General features: G+C 34.3%; 1 protein-coding gene across 6 annotated transcripts in view; it reads right to left on the bottom strand.

The window, feature by feature from the left end:
* The window catches only part of HERC1 (HECT and RLD domain containing E3 ubiquitin protein ligase family member 1), a 221,356-nt gene that overhangs the window by 113,546 nt on the left and 96,018 nt on the right, over positions 1-11,792 (bottom strand). For all 6 annotated transcript variants that reach the window (XM_069098343.1, XM_069098348.1, XM_069098345.1 and 3 more), the window contains exons 25-27: positions 11,259-11,310; positions 2,423-2,691; positions 1,562-1,777 (exon numbers count right to left, since the gene is read on the bottom strand). In XM_069098343.1, the coding sequence (XP_068954444.1) occupies positions 1,562-1,777; positions 2,423-2,691; positions 11,259-11,310 (537 nt within the window). The remainder of the gene's footprint in view (positions 1-1,561; positions 1,778-2,422; positions 2,692-11,258; positions 11,311-11,792) is intronic.

The following is an 11,792-nucleotide window of genomic DNA, read 5'->3' as shown; positions in this document are numbered from 1 at the left end:
AAAAGATCCCCCCCCCCCAAAAAAAAACTCCTAGGAATATTATAGCCAGGTTCCGGAATTCCCAGACCAAGGAGAGAATATTACGAGCAGCCAGGAAGAAACAATCTGAATATTGTGGAAACACAATCAGGATAACACAGGATCTGGCAGCTTCTACACTGAGGGATCGAAAGGCCTGGAATAGGATATTCCAGAGGGCAGAGGAGCTGGGATTAAAACCAAGAATCACCTACCCAGCAAAAATGATATCATCTTTCAGGGGAAAATATGGTCATTCAGTGGAATAGAGGACTTTCAAGCATTCTTAATGAAAAAACCAGAGTTGAATAGAAAATTTGACATCCAGATACAAAAAGCAAGAGAAGTTTGAGAAGGTAAACAGGGAAAAGAAATCATAAGCCACTGATCAAAGTTGAACTATTAACATTCCTATATCGAAAAATGATAATTGTAAGTGATGAAACTTTTCTCACTATGAAAATAGTTGAAGGGAATAGAAATATATATACATATATATGTCTATATCGGGGGACATACAGGCATATGAATACATGTGTGAATGTGTGTATATATGCTTACAGGTATACATAGATAGAGGGCACAGGATCAATTTAATAGGAAGGTATGATACTTAAAAGGGGAAATTAAGAGGTGAGAGAGGAATATAATGAGAGGAGATGGAGAGAGACACAGTGGGGTAAGCTATCTCATAAAGAAGAGTCAAGGGTAAAGGGTTACAATGGAGGGGAAGAATAGGAAGGCAAAAGGGAATGGGTCAACCTTATTCTCACTGAATTTGGCTCAGGGAGGGAATGAAATACACACTAAATAGGGTATCACCTTACAGGAGAGTAGGGGGGAAGGGGATGAGAGGGGGGATGATGAAAGGGAGGGCAGGCTGGGGGGAAGGGAAATTGGAAGCACTCACTTTTGAAAAGGGACGGGATCAAAGTAGAGAATAGAACAAGTGAGTGATAGGATAGGAGGGAGACAAATATAGCCAGTCTTTTACAATATATCTGCTATGTTAATGTTTTGCATTAGCTACACATGTACAATCTATACTGAACTGCCTATCTTCCCAGTAAGGGTGTGTGACAAGGGAGGAAGGGAATGATTCTTGAATTCAAAGTTTTAAAATCAAATGTTTAAAATTATATATACACATATACTATCTTACATGTAATTGGGAAAGATATACAGGTACTGGGGCATAGAGATCCACTATGCCCTATTGGAAAAGTCTAAGGGGGTATGGGAGAAGATATGGGAGAGAGCAGATTGGAGGAAGGAATATCCTGTGGGACTGCTATTCTGGGATGGTGGGTAGGGAAAAAACAGGAAGAAAATTTGTAACTCAAAATCTGAAGGAAATTAATGATATAAATCAGAAGTTAATAAAGCATTTGAAAAATGAAAAAAAAAACTCAGATAATACTTGGTATTTTTAAACTTCAACTTTAGAAAGTATAGAATTAGGTTATAAAACCTGATTTACAAAATGCAAAAAGCCAAGCAAAATTAAAACCTATTTTAAGAACATAAACGTAAAATGTCATACCTGGTAATGATGTAATCGTATACTTTCTCCTTTGGCTCCTGCATGTCCTACTGTTCCTAAACCAAAACACCCAGCTAGAAACTGCAATCTAACTGATGTAAGAAGTAAGGATGACTGAAATCCTGATCCTTGCCTACTTCCTGTTAAGGGTACACTGCCTTTTTCCTCCATTCCAGATAGGAGAACTAGGATTTGATGAAGGGCCTCCAAGCGAAGCTTTAATAAAAAAATTAAAATGAAGAGATTTTAAGTTTCTCCACTGAACAAAGCAACAAAGCAAATGCATATCATAAGTTATTTATCATACTGAAAATTTAATTCTAACATTTCTAATATTTTATTCCATAACAATAGTTCTCATTTTCACATTTCTGAATATTTTCACCAAAAAGCATTACAAAAATCTGTAAACATTATACCTTAATATCTCAGAAAAAGTCAACTAAAAAAGCTCTGAAAAAGTTTTACAAAGGTGGAAAAAAATGAAACATTTTTGGGACATTTCTGGCTAAAAGTCTTCTTGCTGAACATTATTCTATTAGTGCAATTACTCTGCACTTTTTTTTACTCAGATATACTAGCTCAGCCTCCAACATCCAAATCATATTCTCATGGCTACAAATCAGTATTCATTTTTTCTATAAAATCCGGGAAGCTTCATTTGTATTAAATATTTAGCCAAATAGTTACTACAGTCATGCTTTTAAGTTCTGATTCTTGATCAAATAAATTGATACTTTGTTTTAGCTCAGTTAAAATCAAAATAATGGGAACAAAGTCATGCATTCCATATGTCACAGTTCACTTCAAGTTTCAAAAATCCATAACGAAGTTAATTTTGAACAAATTTAGATATTTTACCTCTGCCCTTAGCTGCTGCTGTTCCATTGCAATGATTGAGGCCTGGGGACTCGTGGACATACTTTCCTCTGGTTCTTTAAAACCTGGGGCATTTCCCACATCTCCACTTACAAAGCTGACAACATTTTCAATCAAAGTATGAACTCCAAGGGCCTTAGTAAGGTCAAAATCATATTCAAATGAATAAGAGGAGCTAAACAACCAGTCTCTACTGTGTTTCAGGTGAGTCCAGGAGTCACTCAAAGGTTCCATCTGACTGTGTACAGGTCCTACATGCACAAATAATAAGTCTGTATCAATTCCAGTATGCAGAAAACATATTCTGAAATTAGATGAGGACTGAATGTTGCTGCTATAACAACCAGTGAAAAATGGATAGTCATGTTTTTAAAACAAAAGCATGCATTTAATGAAACCAAGCAACTTCAGTTAAAATATAAACTATAGCAATGTAACAAATTAAGGAAAAATCCTGCTTGTACTACTGTATAATCTTGTATGTGCTATAGCAAAAAGCTGACAAAAGAAAAAGGCTGAAGGTGCTCTCAAAATGTTTAGCTTAAAATCAGAAAACTAAATAAAATAGCTAGAATTTATATAGCGCTTTAAAGTTTGCAGAACGCTTTACAAATATTATCTCACTTTATTCTCATAAAAAGACTTGGAGGCAGGTCTATTATCTCCATGTGGCAGATGAAGAAACTGTGGCAAACAGAGGATAAATGACTTGTCCAGGGTCACACAGCTAGTAAGTATCTGAGACTGAATTTGAATTCAGGTCTTCTTGACTCCAAGTCTAGCATTCTATTTAGCTGCTTCTAATACTATTCAGTCAAACAAACATAAACATAATAAAAAAAAATTTATTCCAAAAGGAAACACCAAGCTTGGGCATATTTGTAAGATCTTGCCTTAATGTATCAATTTTTTTTTTTTTGCTTTTTGGAGGGCAATTGGGGTTAAGTTACTTGCCCAAAGTCACACAGCTAGTGTGTCAAGTGTCTAAGGCCAGATTTGAACTCAGATCGCCCTGACTCCAGGGCCGGTGCACTATTCACTGTACCACCTAGCCGCCCCAATGAATGGATTTTCTTAAAAGTATAATTTGTAAGGATAAAACAGTCCAATATATCTCTATACTTTGTAGTGAAAAAATGAATGGTGAAAAGGTAAAACAGAAAAGACCTTTGTCACTTGTTTTATTTATACATAAAATATCCATTTTCATTAATTGCATATAATGTGTATATATTTTAGAGTTTATAAAATTACTACCTGCAGGTAGCAAATAGCAATTTCACAGTCAAGATTATTAAAGATTTACCAAGAAAGGATTCCTACAGCTTTGTGCTTATCTAGTGGTACCACAATGTACACACAAAGAGAGACATCATCCATTTTACCTGTAAGCATTTTCTAATCTACTCTTAAAAAGTTTAAAGTAGACTTTAAATGAATTCTAAAATTCAAGAGCACAAAGAAAAAATGTTCTGGAGGTTTTCAACATTGATTTTAATGTGTATATAAAGTGTCAATCTACTCTAACTCTATGCAAAATATTATAGTTGTGTTAACTCCACGTCTTTCCACGAGGAATGCATGTAGAGGCAACAAATGCAAGAGGCAAGTACATCAGTTGTATTTGTCACCACAACTACATGGAAAAGATCTGATAAGTAAACTATTTTCATACTATTTAATTAACCAACTTCAGAGGGAAGTGAGCCAATGCCATATGAAATTTAAAATTCTACTATAAGATTAGCAACATTTGTATGTCAACAGTTTCATTCGAAAACTCCTAAACTGTTAGGGCTTAAAAATAAGCTAAATTTTTTTTAGGAAAAAAAGCATATTAAAAATTATTTTCAAATAATTTATGTGCATCCTGATAATTTTCATTAATCTGCAAATAACCAACTTGCAATATAAAGCTTAATTGCCTTCTAGATTTTGAAAAGAACAAATTAAAATTAAGCTTTGAGCAATTTACTAAGAAAAAAGTTAAAACTATTTTGCAAAGTAAATTTGCAATCTGTACTATATAGCTAAACATTTATGTCTACAAATGAGAAGAAAATAGATGGTGTAAAAATATGAAATTATATAAATATATAATGTATCAAATAATAAAGGATAAATAATGCTGTGAATGCACAAAAAATAATACATTCCATTTTCCCCCATCCCAAAACTCAGAGCAATAATGTTCTAGTCCCTCATTTATGTTTCGATCTTATTTTTCAACAAATTTAAAAATTTCAATTTCCTTCTAAATTCCTAACATATGTTATTATTTAATGATAAATTTTTATGGTACATAAGAAATATTATTTATATTTAGATTCATACAGAATTATTAAAGTAGATATATTGCCATCTGCTTTCATTCTGCATTCTAAGGACTGGGCTTTTCCATCTATCCTGGAGTTAAAATCTCTTATATGAGTTGTCTTCCTCACTATTAGAATTTGAGCTCCTTGAGAGTATGAATTGAATTGCTTTTCCTTGGCATCCCCCAGCACTTAGCAGATTGCTTTCAATTTAGTAAAAATGCTTTTTCATTCTTTCATAGAGCAGGGACAGACCTGAGCAATCAGGTCATTTATAGTGAGCTCCCTCTTCTCTCCTCATCCTCATCTCCTATCACTCAGGTACCTTCTGCCACTCTTTTTTCCTCTACCCATCTCACATAATGAGGTAGCCTTGCTCCTTATCAAGGCTAAGCCATCTACCTACTCAAAGTGTTCTCCAACCTACTCCTGTGTCCTGCGACAGACTGCCCTCTGTCATCCCCATTCTAACATTTAGTTTCAATCTGTCAATTGACTTCTTCCCTACTGCCTACAAATATGGCATGTCTCCCCCACCATTAAAAATCCTAACTAGATTGTTCCATCCCTGCCATATATCTCTCTATATAGATATGTATGTCTAGATAGAGACAGAGATCTGCCTTTGTGGCTAAACTTGAAAAAGCAGTCTACAAGAGGGCCTACACCTTCTTTCTTCTATCTTCTTAACTTAACCCCTATAATCTGATTTCTAACCTTACCATTCCATCAAAACTGCTCTCTTCAAAGTTACCGATGATCTCTTACGTGCTATTCCAATGGTCTCTTTCAATCCTCATTCTCCTCAATCTCTCTGCATCCTTTTTGACACTGTTGATCACTCTTTCCTTGCTACTCTCTCCTCTCTAGGTTTTTAGGACATTTCTCATTCCTGGTTCTCTTCCCACCTATCAGAATGCCCATTACCTCTGTCCTCTGCCAGATCTTCTTCCATACCACACTCTCTAACCTAAATGTCCCTCAGGGTCCTTGTCCTGGGCCCTCTCCTCTTTTCCTTCTATGCTATAATTAGTCATCTCATCAGCTACCAAGGATTGAATTACCATCTCTGTTGATGATTCTCAAGTCTACTTATCCTGCCCCAACATCTCTGGTGACCTCTAATTTCACATTCCTAATTGCCTTTCAAATATCTTGAACTGGACATTCAGTAGACGTTTTAAACTCAACATGCCTTAAAATGAACTCATTAGCTTGCCCCTTAAACCCTTTCCATAGATTACCTTCCCCGATTAGTGGAGAGGGCAATACCATTTTCCCATTCCTCAGGCTCAAACACAGATTACTAATTTCATCTCCAGTCTCTCTCACCCTCCCCCCCCCACTCCCATATCTAAACTGTCGCCAAGGTTTGTCAATTTTGCCTTTGCAATCTATCTTGGGATTCACCACCTTCTTTCCTCTCACAATGCCACCAACTCCAGTGTAAGCCCTCATCACTTCATGTCTGAATTACTGCAATAGCCTACTACCTGCCTTAAGTCTTTCCCCACTCCAACCCATCCTCCATTCAGTTACAAATTTTTATTTTCTAAAGCTCAGATTCAACCATGTCCCTGGCCTACTGAATAAACTCCAATGGCCACCTATCACCTCTATCAAATACAGAATCCTCTGTTTGGCACTCAAAACTCTTCACAGAAACATAGCCTCCTACTACCTTTCCAATCTTCTTATAACTTACTCCTGGACATGTATTCTTCAGTTCAGTGGCACTGGCCTCTGGCTATTCCATGAACAAGATGCTTTAGGCATTTTCTCTGGCTGTTTGACATGCTTGGAATATTTTTTCTCCTTATCTCCATGTACTGGCTTTCCTAGTTTCCTTTTAAGTCCCAACTAAAATCCCATCTTCTATAGGAAGTTTTTTCCAAGCTATCTTAATTCTAGTACTTTCTTTCTCATTTCCTAATATATTCCATATTACAGTTTGCTTGCATATTTTTGTTTGCTTGTTGTCTCCACCATCAGACTGTCAGCTGTTTGAGGGAATGGACTGTCTTCTGCCTCTTTCTGTATCACTAGTGTTTCACACAGAGCTTAGCAGAAACTTACTAAATGTTTATTGACTGACTTCAATTTACAGATGAGGAAACTAAAAACCAGAGAAGTTTAGTGATAGGCCCAAGTTAATAGGATCACTTTTTCAATAATACAAGTGATCCATAGAATTCTAGACAGTATTGGGTTGTTAACTTCAATTTTCAATATTAGTTAATGATAAAGGGTAATAGTATATATAGCATCAAGATCTCTGAAAACGTTAATTTTTAAACTAATCAAGATCAAAATCTAATCTTTTTAGTAAGTCAGAGGAAAAATCTAGTATAATTCTAATAACAAATAGTAAAAAGAAAGATCAAGAGAAATAATGTTCTATCTATAAGCTGCAAAATGAAAATGAGAAAAAAATGTTCATTCAGCAACTTTTTTTTAACAAAAAATACTTTTAAAAACTGAAACCTACAAACACGGAAATGCAGTATGGAGAAGTACTCAATCTTTTGAAAAAAGTGTATTAATGCAATCAGGTAGGTGCATCTTATGTATTTTTTGTCTGATTATCCAAAAAGAAGGTATGAAAAGATGCATCAAAAATTTTCTATGATGTATTTGACCCCAAAAGCCCAATTCTCTCCAAACACTGAATTCATAAGATTGTCACTACATAAGAAAACACAATACAAAGTTCATGGCTTTAAAAATTTGTGGGGAAAAAAATGTTTGCTTATCCTTATAACTCAGTTCCTAAAATGGGATTTTCTAAATGAATGTGGCATGGCTGCAATACATACTTTATAAATCATAAAATATGTAGGCAAGCTAGAAGGAGAAAAAAGTAAACATGCCATCATGTACTTGCTTGAAGCTCTTCTTTTTTCTGGGGCTCAACTGGCCAGAAAGGAGTAAGTACACTACCACATGAGAATCAGAAGACAAAAGGAAACATTTCATACAGGAGACAACATTTATAATTTGTTTTTCCTTCATACAACCCCAACTTGAAATGCATAGTTAAAATGGCATACCACTCATGTATGATACACCAAGTAGTACAAATTTTGAAACAATTATTTCCAAAGTTAATATTAATAAAGCTGTATTACTAAATTTAAGGAGCTCAAAAAAACAAAAAACACTGATTTTGCTTCTTAATTTTATTTTCAATATGAATGTTTACTTTCAAAGTTTCAGCCTTCGTTTGACAACCTCTTGGCATCAAATTATTTAGAATTTAATCAAACAGTCTCACTTTACAGATGAGGAAAACTGAGCCCCTGAAAAGGACTTATTTAGGTCACAGAATACTAGCAGAGATCAGAAAGAACAGATCAAAAGGCAAAAAATTATGACAATGTGTGAATGATCAGATAGACACCTAAATATAGGAGTTTAAGCACCATTCACATCCAAAAACAGTGCTATACTTGACACATTTCATATAATTAAAAAGGTCCCATTACTTTTAAGATGCTTCATTTGTTCTGAATTGAATGTACTTTTGAACCTACACAGGCAGCTTTCAGAATTTTACTGATTATTTTGAAAAGCAAACATATGTAAATGAATTTACACACACAATTTTTCTGTTTCTTAATTGGATATATAACTTTTTTAAAGGGATGCTCAATCATACAGCAATATAACTGCAGAAGCAAAAATGATGACAATTCAAAACATAAATTTTATCTAGTACAGACTGTTATGCAGATCACTATCAATAGTTTCTTTCAGAAGGAAGCCTTTGAAGGCTTAATAAGTATCTGAAAGGTAGTAAGTACTCATTAATTCTCCCATCCACGGACCCAATTACTTTCAGGAAAAAGGATTCAACTACACACAAGCCATACTTCTATTATTCCTACTAAGACAACTTCAAAAGTTTGGGAGTATTCCTGCTAAAAACCGTAGACAGGCAATCAAATTACATGGAAAAGTGTGTGTGTGTGTGTGTGTGTGTGCGTGTAATTTCTTACTCGAAATTAGGAGTAATATAAAAAAGGAAAAATACACAGAAATTAATATATTCATAGGCTGAAGTCTGCTTACATCAGACACAGACTTAACAATAAAAATGGCCTAAACGGCTCTAAAAGATTCTAAACACTGGTAGGGCCATGTAGCTGCTTGGCAAACAGGTACAACTACTTGAAAGTGATCCCTGATAAACAGATTTCTACTCTATAACTACACTAACCAAAGAAAAGTTGATGTACTTTAACCATAACAACTTAAAGGTAAAGAGGGTAACATTTTGCATATGGCAAACACTCCAAAACAAAAAATGACTTCTTGTAAAAAGTAAGCTTTTTACCTAGAAATATGTCAGTGATGGGGCATAACATCTTGGAGCTATAAGGGATCTTAGAAATCATCTAAGTCAAAAAGCCACATTTTACAGATAAGAAAACCTTGGTCCAGAGAAATTAAAAAAGACGTTCAAGGTCACACAACTGATGAGGGTCCAAGTCAGGAGACGCAACCCAAAACTCAAGTTTTCTTTCTATTACACTACTACCTCATATCAGCTTTCACTTACCAAATATTAGACTGTTTTCAGTAAGGCAGTTAGTTCTCCAAGATGAATTGTCATCACTTAAAGGTGGTATACAATTTAATGAGAACTAATTTCCAACATGCTTTTCACAGGAAAAGAAGTTATAATATAAATTCCTAGATGCTACAATATGCAATATTGAAAAATAATTACTTATATTACTTGTTAACTTTCCTTTTACCTTACCAGACATTTCACAGGCAGCACAACACAGTGGAAGAAATAATGCTAGTCAAAACAGATCAGGATTCAAAGCCCACCTGTGTCCCAGTTGTGTGATTGACACGACAAGTTATTTAGCCTCTCTAACTCTCAATCTTAATATCCTCATATGTAAAATGGGTAATAATGTTACTAACTACACTTATGTCAAAGGGTTATTGTGGGTACCAAATGAGAAAATGCATATCTACTACTTAGCAAACTTTAAATTACCATATAAATACTGGCCATTATTAGATATTTATCTTTGTAAACAAAAATCAGTATAAATGGTTTCACTATGGGTCATCAGCATAGTTTCAATATTTAAAAGTTACACTATGCAGTAAGTAAATATTAGGGGCATTTTAATTTTAAAAATCCATAAAAATTTTGTCCCATAACTTATTTAGATCCCATTTGCCCTACCTTCTCTCAAGAATGCTATACTTACTCTTCTCTATTTTCTCCATTTTCAGTTATATAATATTGCTTGACAAGTATGCAGCTTTTTATACAGCAACTCGAGTTATTGGCAGTAAAAATGAAATTTATAATCAAATTCCTTTATTTAATATTTCTAAACCTACAGGAACTCAAAAGTTTTTAAAAAGAAGATAAAAAGCTAAAATGCATTTAACGAACATTAAATCTATGTTAAAAAGTTAAGAGGCATTTATTATATTGAAAAATCATAAGACTTAGATCAAAACTCTAAAAGGACCTCACATGACCGTCACTCATTTACAATCACCTCAATGTATAGATGAGGAAACTGATTCCCAGTAAAGCTACATGGTCTGCCGAAGGTCACATACAAGTAGTAACCATCACAGGTAGGCTTAGGGTTTTGAGAGAGAAAGAGAGAGTGTGCGTGTATGTTTATTTATGGAAAGGAAGGGAGGAGACACTTCATTTTTAAATTCAAAAAATTTTGAAAACTTTCAAAGAGAAATATTCCAATGTAGGCTTTTTAAACACTGTTGACAAGGAAAAGTTTTCAACAGAAATTTTTTCATAACTTATAACCACAAGCAAGTTTAACAAAGGTAACAATTAAGAAAGTTCTGCTATATAGAATATTGGAAAAAATAGAATTCAATGTTATGAATTGCTTTTCAAATGATCATTTTCTTGGTATATCTCATATTGATCTGCTCTCCTTATTTCCATTCACACAGCTAAAAAAAGAACTGACTACATATTTATCCACTATATGAAATACTTTAAGTAGGGTTTAATGAGACCATAAAGCTGATTCCTTAATCCAAAGAAGGGAGGAGGGGGAACTTCACAGCACCAATTATCTCTCATTAGCTTTACATAAAGATACCAGGCAAAGAACATAAAAAAAGGATTTTTGGATAGTACCTAAGTTCTAGAAGCTCAATGATATGGTTAAAAGGTTACTTACACACAATGAATTACACCTCAAAGACAAGTAAATATAATGTATTGTGTTCACAGAACTTTCCAGAATCTCTAAAATGACTAGAAATTGCCACTAAGTTATGCTGAATATTATTCATTGCTAAAAACTCTCAGATAAGCAAGGTATATTTTAAGAAATGTTTTCCTTTTAATCTATTCTGATTTAATACCCATACCTAATTTATTTTCTAATGATGTAAAACAATAATTCAATATCAATTATTCTAAAGTAAGACAAAGGTTTATAAACAGCTACATAATCTGATTTGATACTTAAGATGTTTATACTTACCCCTCTTTCTGTGAGAGGAACCCAAGTTTAAATCTACATTTCGTCTTCCACTCTATAAAGTTAAAGGAAAATAAAACCTATTCATTTGTGGAATCAAAAGCAATTGTGAATTGAAAAATTTGAGCTTTAATGGGAGAAAAAAAGTAATCCAGACAATAATGCCCTATTTAACCAGCTGTAAGATTTGTAGCAACTTGAACCCCCTATAAAGATTTTTAAAAGCCTTTTAGTTGTGTTGAACTTTAAAAGTCCCAAAGCCTTAAAGTTAAAGGCCTATGAAAATGTTACAAAGCCCATTTATTAAGCTTCTCAGCTCCTTCTCAGGCTCTCTTACAACTAAGGCATTTCTCCAACCTAGAATTTCATAGGATTTTTTTTTTTGCCTTTTGGAGGGCAATTGGGTTAAGTGACTTGCCCAAGGTCACATGGCTAGTTTTTGTGTTGAGTGTCTGAGGCCAGATTTGAACTCAGGTCTTCCTGACTCCAGGGCCGGTGCTCTATTCACTGTACCACCTAGCCGCCCCCAATTTCATA

Source organism: Petaurus breviceps, unplaced genomic scaffold (assembly GCF_028583685.1).
Source record: "Petaurus breviceps papuanus isolate PSGF00001 unplaced genomic scaffold, PetGlider_PUasm1.0 37, whole genome shotgun sequence".
In the NCBI taxonomy this organism is placed as follows: Eukaryota; Metazoa; Chordata; class Mammalia; order Diprotodontia; family Petauridae; genus Petaurus; species Petaurus breviceps.
The sequence above is the reverse complement of the archived record's forward strand: the minus strand, read 5'-3'. Positions and strand labels throughout refer to the sequence as shown.